The sequence below is a fragment of the Lemur catta genome, chromosome 7 (genome assembly GCF_020740605.2).
Source record: "Lemur catta isolate mLemCat1 chromosome 7, mLemCat1.pri, whole genome shotgun sequence".
Lineage (NCBI taxonomy): Eukaryota > Metazoa > Chordata > Mammalia > Primates > Lemuridae > Lemur > Lemur catta.
Window position 1 is genome coordinate 96,304,130 of NC_059134.1, and position 19,649 is coordinate 96,323,778.

General features: G+C 41.1%; 1 protein-coding gene across 1 annotated transcript in view; it reads right to left on the reverse strand.

The window, feature by feature from the left end:
• LOC123641864 (fatty acid desaturase 2-like protein FADS2B) overlaps positions 1–17,807 on the reverse strand; it is a 35,424-nt gene extending 17,617 nt beyond the window's left edge. Inside the window, exons 1-4 of the mRNA XM_045556797.1 lie at positions 17,487–17,807; positions 8,315–8,425; positions 5,254–5,451; positions 3,833–3,934 (exon numbers count right to left, since the gene is read on the reverse strand). Coding sequence (XP_045412753.1) covers positions 3,833–3,934; positions 5,254–5,451; positions 8,315–8,425; positions 17,487–17,807 — 732 coding nt within the window. The remainder of the gene's footprint in view (positions 1–3,832; positions 3,935–5,253; positions 5,452–8,314; positions 8,426–17,486) is intronic.
• Between the last annotated feature and the right edge of the window lie 1,842 nt (positions 17,808–19,649).

Sequence of the window (19,649 nt, forward strand, 5' to 3'; positions counted from 1 at the left end):
ATAAAACAGTTTGAAGTTATGGATATGCTATTTACCCTGATTTGGTCAGTATACAATGTATACATGCATCAAAGCATCATGTTATACCCAATAAATATGCACAATTATTATGTGTCAATTTTAAATAAAGTAAAATTCACAAAAAGAAAAGACACTGGGAGAAATATGTTAAAAATTAAAAATGACCAACTCAGTATTACAATTGTGCATTTATTCACCCATCCATTGTTAATTTTGAAGTATTTACCATGTGTCAGACAATGAGCTAGGCATTTGGAATGTAAAGATAAACGTGATAAAATGGGGTTCCCACACGTATGAAACATACAGTCTAATGAGAGCAGTAGACAGCTATGCTCTGTCAGTGTGATAAGGAATAATTCTCCTTTTCAATTAAGTCCTTCAAAAGCCAACATTTTGGCCTCTTCCACCATTCACTGCACTTTTTTAGCCACTGGCTACCTATGCTGTCTGGTAATATGAGAGACAGGATTTGATTCCCAGTGGTTCAGCGAGCAGATCTTAACAGATAAAGCTTAGAACAGTGGTGAGAATAATGTGTGGTCTAAACTAGTTGGCTCCTCCTCTACCCTCTCCGTCTGGAAGCCACTATTACTGGAGAGAAAGGAGAGAACAGTTCATGGACAAGTGAGGATTATAAACTCTGTACCAAATAGGCTGCCCCTGCACCAAGTTCTAAACATGAACCCACCCTAAGTCATTTCTCATTTCCAAGAGAGGTGTTTTCTCAGTGCAGTAAAAACCAACTTTAATTGAAATCTCTGCTTGGCCACCTGTTTAGGTGTGTGATCTTGGGCAATCTCCTCATCTCTGAAATGGATGAGGTTTCTGAGAGGATTACAGGAAATAACGTGTTTGACACCTTCCCTCCTCCCACCAAAATGAAGTGTTACAGCATGTAGTCGTGGAATCAGTATAGGCCAGATTTTCTAGGAAGATCATAATTTCAATATTCTGTCCCATTATCCCTATCATGTGATTTGATTCTTATAATTTTTAAATGTGCATACTGAGGGTTATAAAAATATGCTACAAAGAGTCCATTTTGATTTTAGCATTGCACAAAAGTCCAAAATGTATGCAGACATTTCATGGTTTATTTTCAGAAGGACTCTTATTGCACAAACACTGCAAAGACCAGACATATATATTTTTATGAAACCAGGAAATGAAAACCCCAAAGAATCTCAATATCTGTGCCTTTTATGGAAAAGGGGAGGAAAGAGGTAGTTGACATGAAGTTTTACAATTTAAAATTTTGAGAGATTTATAAGATGGAGATATTGTTTACATCATAATTTTCTTTGTCATATCCTCTCCACAAGTAATGCTCTCTCCAGCCCATCATTGAAGCTTATATTCATTTTGCTCATGAATCACTCATTTTGGCTGCAAAAATGCAGAGTACACTTGATTTGCTTTTAAAAGTCATTTCCGATTTTATCATTCTGCTCACTAATCATCAAGGTTATATTCATTTCAACTAGTGCAAAATTGTTTCTGGAGACACAATTTATATATAAAGAGCTGTGTACAGATTTGGAGCAATGGGATAGCAGTGATATTTAAAAGTGCCCCCAAGGGTGGGGCTGATCTGAAATATTGCACACACTGGCACCAAATCCACTGCCAGTTACTCCAGGGCATGTGAGTCTTACCTTTCCCCTGATCCCTCACAACACAGGAGGGAAAATGGGAAGGGGCATTACCTGAAAAGCACAATGACATAATAAAAGTCTCTGCTTTTATTTTGTGGTAAGTGTAAACACCTCATCTGTCTAACACTGGTGGAAAAAGGGTACAATAGTGTGCCTACAGGAAATTCTCTGGTTAAGTGAAACTTGTCATATAAAATGACAATTTATTATTCATCCTAATCACTTTGAGGGACATATATGTGTCTAGTATGGATCCAAATTCAAATCCATGCTATTTAATCTACTTAAGCCTCAGTCTGCTCAACGGGAGAGAGTGCAGATAAGAACAGGTGGTTCCAAGTGTCTTGCAACTCAGTGATATTGTGACCTATGGGCTACTTCCCTGTCCTCCTCACACCATCATCATTAAGCACGTGTCTTTGTGATTCTGGGTCCTCATTTTGATTACAGAAGATTGTTCCCGCTATTGGTAAAAGCTAACCATTACTGAGTGTTTCCCATAGCCAGGCACTATGTTGAGCATGACACATGGGTATTGTATATAATTATGACAATGTCCCTATCAGGTCCCTAAGCTCATTTTACAGTTGAAGAAACAGAGGTTCAAAGACATTAAGAAGGCAGGTCTGCTGTTAAAGCAGCAGTTCTCCATCCTAGCTGCAGGTTAGAATGGCCTTGAGGAGATTTCAAAACCATGCTGATCCCAGGCTCCACTGCAGATGACTTTAATCAAAACATCTAGAGATGGTGCGTAGGCATCATTTTTTTTTTTTAAGCTCTACAGGTGACTTAGAATGACAGCTAGAAATGAGAAGCACTGCTCTAGAGCCTGCACTATTTAATACTGTAGTAGGAATTCTTCCACTTACCAGCTTGTGGCCATTGGCCTAAATAGTTAACCCTGTTGAACATCAATCTCAGCTGAAAAACAGGGGTGCTATAATCTGCACCTCATAAGGATTACACGAGACAATAGCCCAAAGGGGCTAGTTCTGAACCTAGCACATGGCAGGTTGTCATCTCATGTGAGTCCCATCTGCCTTTCCTCACCATTTGCTGGCAGTGGTTACTGCTCATGGCTCTCTGTGGGCCTGACCCCTGCATTCCCTTCACACTTTTGTAGGGGACACTTTCTGGGCTCTGAGTCAGTTTTGCTTCAGAGGCCCTTGTTTGAATGCAGGCTTGGTTAGAGGAAGGCTCTCGCCTTCCTTCTGGGTCAAAGGACAGAGTCACCAAATCCTAGAAAGTTCTAGAAAAGCAGAGATCTAGTTTTACTCCTAATATTACAGATGGGAACACTGAAGGCCATAGATAGAATGCGCTTTACTCAGAATCACACAGTGAGCATTGTCAGAGCCGGGGCTGGAAGCTGCTCTGAGAAATCATGTTTGCTCATTCACTCACTCATTCATTCACTCATTCATTCATTCATTCATTCAACAATGCTTATTGAAGGCCTACTATGTGCCAGGCACTCTCCTAGGTGCTGCAGGACAGTGTACTTGCTTCCTGGAGCTTCCTAGCTTATACTGGGGGGATTAGACCAGCTGTCCTATCACCGTCTGCTTTTTCCAGCAGTCTGGGTTGTGCAATCCACAACTCTTGAGCAGAAACACCTGCATTTCCCTGTCTACTCTTTCTCTTTATCTTTACTTTTATCTGTGCTCTTGCATCTTTTTCTTTATTTCTTCATAGCCCCACTCTTCAAGGACTAATCAAGCCTGCTGAATTCCCCTGGCTTCCCAGCAATAAATGTCCAAATCTCTTTTAAGAATATTCACATTCATGATGTTACAGTGCACATCTTCATTTTTAAAGGCACAAACTTTCTCCTGTGAGGTGGTTCCTTAGAGAAATGGGGTGCCAGGGATTGGGCAAAGTAGTCTATCAGGATAATGAAGAATATAAGAACTTCCTGAATAAAACTAATCATTTTCCCCATAAAAATTTAAAACCCTCATTTTAGTACATATTTTATAACACTGCATTACATATTAGTATATATATATTATCTACAGTATTAGTACATTTACATTTATTAGTGGAGTATGATAAATATTTTTTACTGATACGAGTGCACAAACAAACGTGAAAGCTAGTGCCTGAGGAAATAACATTCAAGAATCCCCATCATATTCCCTGACATCTTGTACCTTGAGATGGCACATCAAAAATTTGTGCAACAGATGGTTCCACTTGGACTTCTTAAATATGGAAAGGTGCCCCGCGTCATGCTGCAAAAATCCACTCTGAGCCTAGGAGAGACAAGGTTGTTGTTAGAGATGTTGGGAACTCCAGAAGAAATCAATAAATGAACCCGATAGTAGATTCGTGAGCCTGTTTGAAAATACTGGGCGATCTCATCTGACCTCAAGCCAAGTTTTTATTTTCCACCATGTCCTGCTTTCTCTAACCTCCGTGCTCTAGCTCAGGTGGTTCTCCCAGCCTGGAATGCTCTCCTTCCCGCTGCCAAAATCTTCCAGGATGGAATAACGAGCACGGACTTTGGAGTCTGACAGATTTGGATTCTAAACTGTTCTTTACCACTGTTGATTTTCATGACTCTGGCAAATTCTTTGGTAGCTCTGACCTTCAGTTCTCCATCTGATAAACAGGGATACTAATTCCTGACTCATGGGCTTTGTGCAACTTACATAGGTGCAAAGTGCCCAGCTCCTGCTAAGCACCAAACAACTTGGACTCTTTTATTGTTTCCAAAAGTCACTTTTTATGATGTAAAACAAGATGGCTTTTCAAGAAAAAAATTAACATGCAAAATTCCATGATTTGGTAATTCATTGCTGTTAATTCTCTACAAAACCTTTCCCACTCGTTCCAATGAGAATTAAATGTTTGTTTCAACTCCAGCAGTGCACAATTGTTCCTCTCATCAGCATTAATACCATTCTGCCATGCAGTATGTTTAGCTAATTGAGTGACTATCTGCTCCACTACATGACTCCTTTCTCAGGAGCAGGAAGCATGTGAATTTCCCTTTGTATCCACAACACAGGGTAGCATTCATAGAAGGCCGTGTTCAGAGATCCACACTTTATTCCACAAGGATTTATCAAATACCCTGCTAAGTATCAGCCGCTTTTTGTCATTTACAGAGGAACTTATATGTTCTTATTCTCATATAATAAGATATAGCCTCTGCCCTTGGAGAATTAACGATCTGTGATAAATGTTGATTGGTTAATGAACAAAGGAAAAAGATGAGTGTTACATGGCCAAGGACAGAACTTCAGTTACTGAAATTGTGAGAATAAAACAGGGCAAGCAGTAGCAACTGTCATTAATTAAATATTTACCATAAGCCTGACACCGTGCTAGGCATTGTACACCTTAGTTTGTTTAGTCCTTCTCAGAATGATTCCATATTCATTGTTAGCCTCATTTTACAAATGAGAGAACTGGTGCCCAGTGAAGTTCGGCAACTTGCTGGTAAGTGCCTGACAGTGATGAGTAGCTTTCCAGTAATCATCAGGCAGCGGCTGACACCAATGCCAGGAAAGAAAAACCTCTGAACCATCCTGTGAAGATACTGCCCGCCCTTAGGATATCTGCTCACCTGGGAAATTGTGAGAAGAAAGGCGATGAATATTGTAACGTGCCAGCTGCTGCCAAACTGATACAGTGTTAGCCAAGCCAGGACTTCCAAAATCAAGATCTGGGCTAAGTGAAGGAAGAAGAACCCCAGGTTGGCATCGAACATGTTCATAGCCTCTACTGTCTTCCGCAATTCTTGGAAATCTTTCACCAACTGGGACTGTGAAATAAGTATTTTTTTAAAAAATTAATTATTTTAGGGAAAAAGAAATACTAATTAACATCATTAATATTTTATTAATTTAGTGATAAATTTATTTTGTCAGTAAAATTTTATTAAGATATTTAAACTTAATTTTCCAGAATTAAAAACAAAAAGTGATGAACCCAGTAAACAAAACCTTTGGTGAAAAGGTGATTATAATTATTTTTTTTCTGGAGAAAAGAAAGATGATTAGTGATTTGTAAACTGTCCTCAAACTGTTAGGGAACTCAGAATTAGTTTTTTGCAGAGGAGGAGGAAGGGGAGAAAGGCTTGGTAGAAGGATATATAAGCCTAACAGCTGCCTTTTAAGCCATGAGTATTATTTCAGGTGTTGATTAAGCTCTGGCTTTGTTTTGGAGAACTTGGTCATCTATATGGTTCTGTGATACCATAGTTACTGGTATAGTTTACAAAGTGCTGTGAAGTCAAATTTTTAATGTATACAAAGGGCTTTTTCATAGAAAATGGTGAACATAGAGCAATGTACTTCACTTAGGTTAATGCTAACAATGAATTTTCTGAGAGCTGCTCGGTAAATCTCCAGAAACAAGACAGGCTCTCCAGTGGCTTCAGTCTGTGTCTACGGGTTAGAGTGGTCCTGTGTGGTACACTGTGTGTATGTGCATGTGTCTGTGTTCATGTACAACATTAGCATTGGTTCATAATTTTGGCGCAGCATACTGGGGAGTGTGAAAAGTTGGAAAGAAATACCTTTTGTCTAATTGACTATAATGGTTGGAAACCAAGGCAGTTCAGAAGGTGCCTAGGATATGAGATAGTAGGGTTGTACAGATGGAAGAAAAGAGAGAAATTAGAAATAAGAAGAGCTATGACAATAATTCTAGACATCAAAACTATCATTTCAAAAGTCACTGAAGAAACTTTTATTTTATTTTATTTTATTTTATTTTATTTTATTTTATTTTATTTTTAAGACAGGGTCTTGCTCTGCCACCCAGGCTATAGTGCAGTGACGTGATAGTAGCTCACTGCAGCCTTGAACTCCTGGCCTCAATCAGTCCTCCTGCCTCAGCTTCCCCAAACGCTGGAATTATAGGCATATGCTACCACACCAAGCCTGATGCAACTTTGAAAGCACCCAATGCCAGATAAAAGTCTGAATAGGTTCATCTCACAAGCCCCCATCCACCTCGCCATTCTTATGGCCATAGATCATTTCAATAATTTTCTAATGTTAATTGGTCATTTCCAGGATGCCTCCCAGCCTAGTCATAATTTCCTATCCATTTACTGTAGGGGAGGGGGCCATTGAAACCTAGAAAAGTGACTGGCCTGAAGTCATAAGCAAGTCAGTGACAGATGCATAGTGACTTGCGTATCTACACAGATGTGCAAAAGAAAATTTATGGTAGATCTTTACCTCCAGAGACCAATAGTCTTTTATACAGTGATTGTCCTATATCTCTCAGCCAGTAGTGGGATTTTCCCTTTCTTACAGGGAATTTTTAGAAAAAGCAATATAGGTTTCCATTATCTTCCCTTTTAACCTAGGGCCACCTGACCCAAATGATGGAGATATAGCTGGAAGTTTGTAAATTCCTAGTATCACCATTGGATTCATAATAAGGGTAATATTTGAAGTTTATCAAGCATTTACTGTGTTCAGACACTGTTGTAAGCACTAGAAATGACTTTACTTCTTTCAGTCATCTTCCCAATAACTCTTCTCAGGTTGGTCCTATTGTTGCTATTTTACAAGGAGAGAAACTGAGCCATACAGAGTTTTGGGAACTGGCCTAAACTTACACAACCTGAGAATGGCAGGCTTGGTGTGAGCTAAGGCTGTCCACCCTCAGAGCCCAGTCCTCCCAACAGAGCTGTGCTGCAGGATGAGCATGGGCCCATGGAGTGACCCTAAGCATTAGTCAGATTTGCACCTAACCAGCTGTGTGTCCTCAGATGAGCCTGGCTATGTCTGTGAGTCTGTCTCCTCATTTCTTAGAGAGGGAAGAAAATCTATACTCTCTCTGCTTCACAATTGTATATGGATCAGTGTTTTATACTAATTATTTCAAAAGAATTAAGAATCAGACAAGTGTAAGCTGTTACCAAAAATTGCAAAAAATGGAATTGCTCCATATTAAGTGAAATCCCTTTAAGCTTTATGTAAAACCATTCGGGTGAATTTTCAGTCTTATAGAGACACGGTGAAGATAATGCTTCATGTTGTCAAAATATTAAAGAAAGAATGGCATTCATCCTTGGGAATACCTAAGGGATTGGAGCCAGAAAGAAGTGATTTGGAGTCTCAGCTCTTTGATATACAAGCTGTGGGACTTTCTGAAACTAATTTATTGTCCCTGAATAATAATTTCCCCAAATGAAAAAAGGGGTGTAGTTATGAAATATTTACATCTTTCACTCAACACGGAGTTCCTACTACATGTTTGACCCTGTGCAGGTAGGTCCTGAGGACATAGCATTAAGCCAGATAAGTACATTCTCTGTTCTCATGGAACTTAGTTGAGCAGGGAACATAGATATAGACATAAAATACATAATTACGACAGTCACTGAAAAAGAATTATATGTGTAAGTTGCCTGGCATGAAGTAGGTGCTTAGAAAAATGACATTATTGTTTGATGCAAGGACAAAACTTCTATTCTTTTCACAGAGGGCTAAGAGTTCTGAGGATGTAAAGAGAAAGATACTGTTTTGAAATATGCAGAATCCACTCATTTACTCGGTTGTGGGCACACCCAGGCACAGCAGCTGCTTTCTTACAGAAAAGAGTAAATTGGCCTCTATGCCTTGTCTCCATCCTTCCACACACTTGGATCCTGAAACCTCACTCACATTTTTGTGTCTCTCCTGGCTGGGTTCTCCTGGGGCAAGCTCTCCAATGAGCAGTGGCTTAAGGTACAACTGCACAACGTCAAGCTGCGGGTGTACAGCCCTGAAGACATCCTGTAAATCAGAGAGACCTGTTAGAGGCTTAGAAGGGACAGGCTTATCTACAGATCATCCCCTTGCTTATCTCACCCTGTGCCCACACTGGCACCCAGCACAGAGTCCATTACAGAGGATTTGCGTCTAACTCCAGGTTGATGCTTCAAGTTGATTGATCAAAATTACCCTTGAGAGCCCCTCTATGAAAGTCTCATGCTAGAAACCCACCTACTGTACACAATGCTTCTCTAGGCACAATGACATAGCCAGATTATCCTGGAGCATTGACAAGATCACTGTTTATTGTGTTAAGAACCAGGAGAAATAGTTGATTGAGCTTATAGGCCCTGATGTGTCTTTACAGTCCAGCATCAGTCTTGGTGTGGAAGTTGCTCACACTCTCTGAGGCAAGCCCCAGTTGAGGTCATCTCCCATTGAGGGGTCCCTTTTGGTTCTTGGCCAAAGTGCAGGAGAACATTATTTCTCTAGTTATTTCTAGAGAAGTGCAGGTTAAAGTTGACAATGGCTTAAGGCAAAGACATGAAAGATCATGGGAGCACAGCCCTGGAACCCTGGGTTGTCAAACCCTCTTGGCTAAGTTTGTCACTCTCTGTAAAAAAATACTCTGTGGCATTCCATGCAGGGAGTGGCAACAGTCAGGTCCAGAATAGAGGTGAGCAACTGTGTTTTTTTCATCTCAAGTGCACATTAAGCAGCAATGCCATGTGGCTGTAAGAAGCAGTAGTGGTTCCTATATCCTGCTGATGTTTGGAAAGAAGAAACTCTTTCATTCCAGGGATTTAAACAGTTTTTGAAGGGATGAAATGTACTTCAAAAGGGAGGTTCTAGACTTCCTGGTATTATGCTTTGGGGATGATTAAAAATGATAAAATATCACCAAAGTTGTATATTGAAGACATGGGAGCCATACAAATTACTCTGGGTTGGTGCTGTTGCATAGTACTGATTAAGAGAGTGGAGCCCATAGCTGAATTCCTACATCTAAATTCTGGCTTTGCTACACACTAGCTGTATAATTGTGGACAAGTCTCTTAACTTTCCATGCTACTTCTATATTCTCATTCTTAAATGGGGGTGATGGTAACAGCCACTCAATTCATAAAGTTATCACAATGATTAAATAAACTAATTAGAATGCTGAATGGCATATACTAAGGTCTCGATACACATTAGATCTGTCTTACAAGTATAATTTTAGTGATAAGAACTCAATACCTACTTTCTCTTCAATTCAGAAATTCAGAGATTTTCTTTCTGTACCCCAATGTCTAACATGGAGTGAGCTCTGAGTTATGTTAGTGAATATAACGAATCCCACCTCTTCACATCCTGAAGCAACTTTAGACGTATCCAAGAACTATATACAAGCCTACTTTTAGGAAGGTACTTACGTAATGAACAATGTTCATTAGAAAGGTGCAGTATCAACTCCAGATTCATTTCACCTTAGTGTCTCCAGAGGCAAAGACGTAAAATGGGCTTTTATCTGCTACAACCAGTCCAGACACTAGTGTCCATTCTGCGTCTGCACACTTCTCCTGACCACCTTGGGAAATGCTGGACTACATGCTTTCAAAGTTGTTATCTAATTTTCACATTCTATGATACTAAAGCTTAGATCCTCTAACCAGGAGGAGAGTGATTCAGTGATTAAGAGGAATAAGCACCACATGTACTCACCATCAAATTGGTTTCACTGATCATCACCTAAGAGCACATTTAGGACTAACATTAATCGGGTGTTGGGCAGACATTGGGGGGGAGGGGATGGGTGTATACGTACATAATGGGTGCGATGCGTACCGTCTAGGGAATGGACACGCTTGAAGCTCTGATTCAGGGGCTGAGGGGGAGCAAGGGCAATATACGTAACCTAAACTTTTGTATCCCCATAATATGCTGAAATTAAAGAAAAATATTTAAAAAAAAGAGGTGATTCAAGTATCTCATGGTGATTCATAGTGAAAAATCACGTTCTGCTTGTCATTCCAGAGCAGGTTAGGATGGAAAACATCCTGATGGATCCAGATGAAGGTGGAGAAGAGTGCAATCTATTGCAGTTTCATCATGCTCTAAGCAGCTATCTAGAGCCCTGGAACAATGGGCTGACAATAATATCCTTCAGGGTTTATTGTTTCTTCTGATTACCAAGAAGGTGCACGGGTTAGTACTGTGACAATAGATACTACAGAGCTACAGCTTTCCAGAAGGGGAAGGGGGGCATCAGCTGCTCCGTGGAACGCTTTTGCTTGCATGGCTGGGGGGGTTGGGGTGGAGGAAGGCAGTAAAACAAAGGAGGTGAGGTAGTCTTAGAATATCCTGTTTAAATGAATTTTCTAATAGAACCTGGATACTCTGTTGTGAAATTTCCTTCTTGAAAGGCCTGCAATCAGGTCCTGTTACCAACATTCCTGAGCAAGTAAATTCTGCTGAAGGAAGGGGAGAGGGTAAGATAAAGAAGAGAGGGACTAGTGCTCATGTTTATAAAGTGTGTCCTATGTACAAGGAGCTTTATGGGCCAACTCATAGGCATCGTCTTAGTTCTGTGAGCTTCCATCGCTTTTGTTGTACAAATAAAGTCATTGAGTCTCAGAGAGGAGAAAAGTTTTGCCCCCAAATGCCACAGACAATAGCAGCATCAGGATTTGAACTCAGAGCTACGTGAGTCTAAAGCCATGAAGCCCTAAAGGGCCATTCCAGCCTTAACATGTATAATTCTTTTTCTGAAAGGCCTCCCAAGAAAGGAGCAAAGGCAGGTTGTTTTGTGATGATGCTAAAACTAGTAGGTACCTGCTGGGCAGATGGTGATGGTCTCTCCTCACCTTGGGTTTTAGTCACATAAAGCACTTTCCCGCTGGCCCCAAACTGCCTCCCCAGACTCACATTCTCCACACCCTTCACGCACAACCTTCTCTACTGACACCTCCCCATTCAGTGCTCAGTCCACGCCCCTCTGTGCTTCTGAACCTTTACACAAACTGTCCTTTGCCTTGACTTCCTTCTCCTGTTTTCTCTCCGTAAAATCTACTCTCACACTTGAAGACCCATATTAATTATGTCTCCCTGGGTCGCTCGGGAAAGTTATTCCTGATTGCCCCTGGGCTCACATGACACTTTCCTACTAGAGATTTTCAAATTACGTTGTAATGAATTTACATACTTGCTTCTTCTTCAGTGGTGTGTAAGCTTTTTGAAGACTGGATTTATGTCTTATGATTGATCACTGTACACTTAATGTCTATTGGTGTTCCTGGAATATGGTATGTAATCAATAAATGCCTGATGAATAAGGGAAAGGGTGAATGAGTGGATGGATGTAGCATTTCTATAAGGAGGAGATGGGATTGTCAAAGTGTGGTGCTCAGAGAATACAGCATCTCTACCCTCAGCATCTCTATTCTCTGATCTTGCTAATTTAGCATCTCGCATTTCATGTCAGCCTTTTGACTCCCTTCTCAATAGTCTTCTCTACTCTTTAACTTACTCATAAATTTATACCATAACTCCTCTTGAAGTTGATTATTTCCAGAATAGTAACATGAGAAAGATGTGATTATTACTTTGCTTTTACAATTGACTTGAAAAGTCTGCTAACTTTTTATGCTATTTGGGGTGATGGAGTGGAGTGATGTGCATTATTGTTAAAGCAGTATAATCCCTAATGGAAGAGACAAGTATGTAAAGTCAGAGACCTGAGACAAAATCCTGTTTTTACAACTTAAATGCTGCATACAGATTGTGCCCTTCAAAAGGGCACTCAGCGGAGAGGGCAACTGTGGCCTGACTTCCAGCAGACACTCCATTTACCAAAACTTGTGCCTATGGGGCTACAACCACCCAAAGAGTGTGCCTTTCCTAATTCACACTAAGGCACAGTATAGGGTAGCTGAGGAGTAGGCTGATTCATATGTGCAAATTGCTTAATTTCTCCGAGCTTTGGGTTTTTTCCTAAACGTAGATAATACTAACTATTCTTCCTCATGGACTCAGTAATTCCTTCCTTCACTTATTCAGTCATTCTAAAATCTATCAAGGACCTAGCCTACAGGCTAAGTGGTTAGGCTTTGGAATCAGACATCAGCAAATGACCATGATTGTATATTATTATTGTTTAGTTCATCTGTGGTGGGTTGAAATTTCCCAAAAGAAATTTACTAAGAAACAAACATAAATTGAGAAAACGATCATGGAGAATGTGCATATGTAGTCACAAAAGAAGATAACTAAAATGCAGACCTTGATTTACGCACCTCACAAAAGCACACGAGACTATTCTACGAAGACCCCACTCCCACACCTTTGAATATTTCCTCTTCTGTTTCCTCCTCAGATTTCACCTGTTCTAAGGCAACGGCTAGAACAAGTCTGCACATGTTTCAGCAGGAGGGTGGGTTCTGAGTAGGCGGATCTGTGGGGAGCATGCATCTTTGCCCTTGCTCTGCAAGACAGCAGCTTTAGAATGGAGAATGGCCACATTAAGTCACCAGATTTCTCTTCACCCACAGGGATGGGCAAAGCATTATTTTTCCACTCCAACTCATTCTATTGTTTGAGAACTTTCACTATTTAAAGACTTGCTTATACTGAGAATTTTTCCTATGATAATTTCAGCCAAGCTCTAGCCCAAGCTCTAGCCCAACCCCCATGTCTCCATTCTCTCTTTCAAACCTATGCATCCTCCTGACTTCCCTATCCTGTATGGATAGCACCATCTAGTCCCCCATGCGAGATGTTAATAAGTCAGCTTAGATTCCTCTATCCTGCTTATTTATCCAGTCACTCATCAAATATTATAAAGGCTGTCACCTGAACATCCTCCCCACCCATTCCCTCGTCTCCATTCCTGTTGCTAACACCCTGCTTACGCCTTCAGCATGTTCCCTGGACTCCGCCCTTGTCTTCCTTCATCTTGACCAGCTCTTCTCAATTTCATCCTTCACTTATCTGACAGGCTGAGCTTGCAGAAATGCAGAGTCTCCCCAGAGCCCCTTTTTCTTCTGTTATCACTTGAGATCCCTTATTTCTCGTCTCCTCCATCTATTTCTTAACTAAATCAATCAGATGATAATCAAATTATTTATACAACTTTGACAACCCAGGAAAGATGCAATTATTACTGATTATTACTTTCCTTTGATCAACAGCTTAGACATGCTAGGTGGTTTTGTTGTGATGATGAGGGTGGGGGATGCTGTGCTGGGGAAGTGTCCTCACGGGTGGAGGAAGGAGAGGCAGCCAAGCAGCGAGGGTCAAATGCAAACTCCTTAGCTTAGCACTCAGGATCCTTCTCTCCCTCCTCATTCTCTTTTCTCTCCTCCTGTGTCTCCTCTCCCTTCATTGTCTCTCTGCCTTGTCCTCTTCTCATCACCTGAAACTTCCTGCTATGATTGTCACTGACATTAATTACTTCTGGCCAATATTTTTTTTTTTTTTTTTTTTTTTGAGACAGAGTCTCACTCTGTTGCCCAGGCTGGAGTGCCATGGCTTCAGCCTAGCTCACAGCAACCTCAAACTCCTGGGCTCAAGCAATCCTCCTGCCTTAGCTGCCCCAGTAGCTGGTACTATAGGCACTCACCACCATGCCCAGCTCAGTTTTTTGTTTGTTTGTTTGTTTCTATTTTTAGTTGCCTGGCTAATTTTTTCTATGTTTTGTGGAGATGGTGTCTCGCTCAGGCTGGCCTCGAACTCCTGACCTCAAGTGATCTTCCTGCCTCAGCCCCCCAGATTGCTGTGATTACTGGCATGGACCACCATGCCTGGCCACTGCTGGCCAGTATTGTGCTAAGTAGAGGAATTGTCTAGGCTGGGATGCCCATTCTGGCTGGGTGCTTACTCAGGACGTGGGTCATATCTGGGCTCCACCTCTGCACACTTCTCTTCCCCCTGCCCCAGCCTTGCATCTATTGGCTCTACTCATCCCCAACCAGTTGGGATGCTTCCTTCTGGAGCTGCACACATCTCTACCTTCTTCCACGTAGAAGTCCTCGAAATAATTGAAACGGACTCGCCGTATTTCCTGTAGGCCTTTGTCATCCTTCCCCTGTCATGCTGGCCTTGCACCCTCATGGGAAAGAACTGGATTTTCTCAATGTCTCTGCTGCAGTGTGTGGCCCAGAGATAAAACAAGGGCTGCTCTGCCCACAGGATAATAAACCTACTTTCTTTGTTCTGAACATGCTGCTTCTGTGAATCTATCACAAGATTGCATTTACTTTTCTTTTTTTTGTGGAGCTGGGAACATACTGTTGTTTCATACAAAACTTGTGGCCAATTATTTCTTCATATGTATTTTATATCATCAAAATGCTTTGTAATCCTTATTTTAAATTGAGGGTTAGTCATATTACAATCATATTATAATCTATGCAATCAATTCTTCTTTTTGGATGTACAGGTTGTTTCTGGCTTTTTGCGGGGTGAGCTCTTACAAGCAAAAAAAAAAAGCTAGGCTTAAACTCTAGTTATTAGGGTACTGACATTAGTTTTAAATTATACAGTTTCAGTACAACCAGATAACTCATATGTGCAATAACAGGAGTTTATGTGCCAACATTTTTATAGATTTATTTTTCTTAGTAAAGTTCCTGGGAGGAAATTAAAAGCCTTCTCAGAAGAATGAAATAATAATAAAAAACAGGAACTGCCATTTTTGAGTATTTAATCTGCACCAAGCAGCATAATGAGCACTTCATTTTATCTCTGCTGACTTTCACAGCAATGCTAAGATGAAAGTATTATTATCCCCATTTTCTAAATAAGGGAGCTAGACTTCAAGAGCTTAAGCAACCTCGTCAAGACGTTTCTGGTAAATGTGGAGCCCAGATGCAAAGCAGACCAGTTTCATTCCCATTAGGCTGAGCCCCTAACATGGGTTTTAGAAGAACTGACTGCATGAATGAATGAAGGACTCCATGTGATGGATTACTTAAGTATCACTATCTAACTTTAAGGGGAGGCTGGGGGCTGGAAAAAGCTACTATGTAAATAAGAAAAAGGTGCCCCCCTTTGGGCAGGTGCAGCCTTGGGCCCAGGGCTGGGACACAGAGACCGGACTTTGGGACACACTTGCCATGCAGGGGCCCAACCTGCAAATGCCTCGTAAGTTACAGAGTGAGCATTTCGCCTCAGGTCCTCTGACTTTATGTTCCGGCCTCCTTCACTAGAAAGCATGATGCTTCTCCATCATATACCCCTCTTTTCCCAATCAGATCACCCAAAATATACCCAGGATTTCTAAGCTGGTGGAGAACAAACAGAGAGTAATAACTGTATTTCTGAGGACATGGATGCTGGTGATATGAATACTAATAGCAGCAATTGAATGAATTTTTACCAAGAGTCCAGCATTATGCCAAACACCCTATACACATTAGTTCCATTTACTGTAAACCACAGATGGCTCATCTCATTGTCATTCTGCAGATGCAGAAGCTGAGGCTCAGAGCATTTCAGTAACTTTCCCAGATTCGCATCACCGATTCCAAGGCTCAGGCTCCCGCACTCTGAGTAGCCCTGGAGTATTGTGGATGCTCCTGGCACCTCCCATTCTTCTTAAGCCATCTTCCCTTAGAGTATCTTTTCTCTCAACATTTCTGTAGTTATTTTACTGAAGTCTAATGTACATGGCTGACCAAGCTTAGGATTTTTTTTCTTGACATGTGTGAATCCTAAGATGGCATAAATATTTGTTCCCAAGATCCTGGTGGTTTCTATTATATTCATCAATTCCTCTTTCTTGGCTATAGTTGGATAGGACATCAGGGTCTTTTCCGGACCTCTGTGATACAAACCACATGCAAATTACAGACTTATCATCTAGGCTCCCTTGAACGGAGTGAGGTTATCAGTTATTTCCAAGGTGGTTGGAGACCCATGTCCTCACCAGCATGGCCTCTGAGGTGATTCTGTGACCGACACTGGAAAAGCTTCCTCCATATTTTCTCTGAGTTAGGGAAATGAGGGGATGGATAGCTAGGGGTCTGTTCTATTTTTCATTTTCTTTTTTTTAAATTTTCTGCTGTTACTCTCACAGAAATGCTCCTCACCTTGCTTCCTGTAGTCTCTCCTTTGTAGCTTTCTACATAGTGTGTGGAAATCCCTTACTACAAGCTCATGCACATTTCCTAAGAAAAGGTTGAACTTCATTTTTAAAAATATCAAATCTGAGAGAAGTGGAAGAGATGCAGCTGGCTGTGTCCAGAAAGGAAGAAAAAAAACTTCCTTATAGAACATATTAAATAGGATTCCTAAATGAATTTAGAATTTTGGGGGATCTATTATCAAATATTCAGTGAAAATGCCATTTTCTTAAGGATCCAGGTATACAGAGCTTTATGGTCGATCCAACCTGATATCAAAATGTGGCACTCTCACTTGCTGGCTGTCTGACACATTATTTACCCCCTTGAACATTAGTTTTCTCATTTGTAATATAAGAATAATAGTCACCCTCCTCCTGGGTAGGTCTAAGCAAGGTGATGCATTTGAATGTGTCCAAAAAAGTGGGATGTATCACCTGTATCCCAGGGAGTGAGCTGCAGGATGCCAAAGAGCTCTTTAAGCTCTCAAAGACTAGGTAATTGTAGGCTTTCATCATTATTCACGACATTTTGAAGAAGAATGGATGGATTACTTTCTTTCTTTTAGACACTCCAATTGTAAGAGTCTTAGAAATGTCTACTTAGGTATCGATTTTCCCCCCATATTATATTTACTTCTTTGCATCTTTCTTCTTACAAGACAGTGATTCCACTTCCAAACAAACCCAAACAAAACACTAAGAATAAAACAAAACCCAGAATACACAAATGGAATATTTACTGTTAATGCTTGAGCTCATCCCAAACTGGGTGCAGCTAATAGCCAGACCTTAAGGCTTCATTTGCTTTCAAGTTCTTGCTATTCACAGATAGGAATCCTGAAAAATTGATTTGGGAGAGGAGAAGTGATCATGGAGCCTGAGCATGTGCTCACATGCTTTAGGGAAAGACAGCCAAGATCTCAGCCACTCAGCAGCTCAGGATTGGGGGGAAAGAAAGAGAGAGAGGGAGTTTCTTACCGTGGCATCTTCCCCGGCATAGTGGGTGAGGACCCGGCGCCCACCTGGATGCCTGTCTGCCCAGCCAGTGACATCGTAGACCTTGCGGTTGATGACCAGCCACTGGTCGGCCTGCTGGTTGTGTCTCTGGATCTCCTGCCAGGTGTACATGTTGAGGCTTTTCCTGGGAACCTCCTGCTTCCCATTTGCCTCCTGCTTCCCAGAGACCTCAGCCCCTGCACTTGCCACTGCTTTCCCGAGTGCCTGATGCTCCTCACCCAGGTGTGTCTGACCCCTTCCCACAAGGCTCCCGTTGACCCCACACTTTTCTTTGAGCTTCATTGTCATTGAATCCTTAGGATTTCTGAGCCAACTCCTGAAATTTCTAACCCTTGCCTCTGCTTAGACCACAAGATGATGGCTTTTCTCCCTTTTCTCTCCACTTCAGTATGATCCCTGCACTGAACACTTTTCAGCCAAGTTGTCTCTTCACAGACCTGGTAGTGAGCAGCTTTCCGGGTTCAAACTTCTCTGTCTGTCCTGAATCTTCCCTGCCCTGATGGAGGCTAGACCACCTTCCTGTCTTCACTTCTCTCCCTGCTGTCTGGCCTCCTCTTCAGGATCTCCTGCACGAACTAATGTCCCTTGGTAAAGAGCATGAGTCAGTCACAGTCTGGCCTGATTTGCCAGCCCCAAGGGAGGAGGGACTAAGCTCTGGCTGCTGTGATTCTCCTGCACTGCGTGGAGGTGGGCTGGCTTCACTGGCTCCCTGACCTGCCTCTGAATGGAGATGTTTGGATGTGTTAGTTCAACACATGAGCAAAAGCTTTCAACATCTCTGGGATGACACTAGTGCTTGGTGGACTTGGGAAATGTGTTTTTGACAGCTGTTATTTTTCCCAAAGGCTTTTAAATACTTTTAAACTTTTCTTAAAAGAAAGACTTAGGCTTTATTTTACCAAAAAAGTAGATCAATATAATCAGTTTTCTCTCTTTTCATTTCCCTTTGTAAGCTGGTAATCAGGAGCTTGGTGACTAGCCCTAATCACAAAGCAAGGGAGTAGAAAATGGGAGCATTTAGCACCTTTCTTAGGGGGTTGTTATCAGGAGTAAGAAACTGCATTTAGTCTAATGCCTGGGACAGTGGAAGAACCAATGAATGCTGACTGCTAAAACATAGTTTTATGTAGCAGAATGACCAACAGTAACAAGGGGGGCCACCACAGGATGGAGATGAGGCATCTTCTATCATATCTTTTCCCTGGTATCCTGAGATTCTTGAACCATAATAGGGCAAGGGTTAGCAGCAAAAATGCCTGATTTATCACCTTTTTGCTAATATTTTGGATCTGGAGCTAGACTTAATATGATTTGGAAAAATACAGAATATATTCACTTAGGTTGGTGGTAGAAGGTGAAATTTTCAGGGAATTTAGAACACAAAGGTGTGGGGATAGTAGAGGGATCTGGGGAAGAAGTGGGATGAGAAAAAATAAAGGTGTTTTAGAGAGTTAATGCCACAGAGTTCAGAAAATTGAAGAAAATAACTTGAACTATTTCCAAAACTAATTTTTAGTTTTACTGTACTTTTTGGCTTACTGCTTTAAGACTGGACCACAAGATCACATTGTTTTTTTCTTTTTTAAAAACATAAAAAATGGCTGTATTGAGGTACAATTTATATCGAGATAGAACTGTACAATTCGACATACACTAAACTGAACATATTTAAAGTGTACAGTTTGGCACATCTATATACCTGTGAAACCATAACCACAATGAAGATAGTGAACATGCCATTGCCTTTGAAGTCCCCTCTTTTCCTCTTCTAGAAACAATCTCACTCCTGTTCCTCAGTCCTGTCCTCATCCCCAGGCCACCACTGATCTGCTTTCTACCATTTTCTAGAATTTTATATAAATGGAATCATCCACTATGTATTTTTTTCCTTGCTTTTGTTTCTCTCATGCAACATACTTATTTTGAGATTCCTCCATATTGCAGCATGTACAGTAAGAAACATTCTGGCTTTTTAACTGTCACAATTAGACATATATTATAAAGTTTTATCTAAAAAATATGTGGAGGATATGTTAGTATAGAAAATCAAAAGCCAGTAGATTAGCTAGTGAATTTCCCTGGGAAGAGATCACAGGAGGAAAAGAAGGGTGGGAAGTGTGCCCA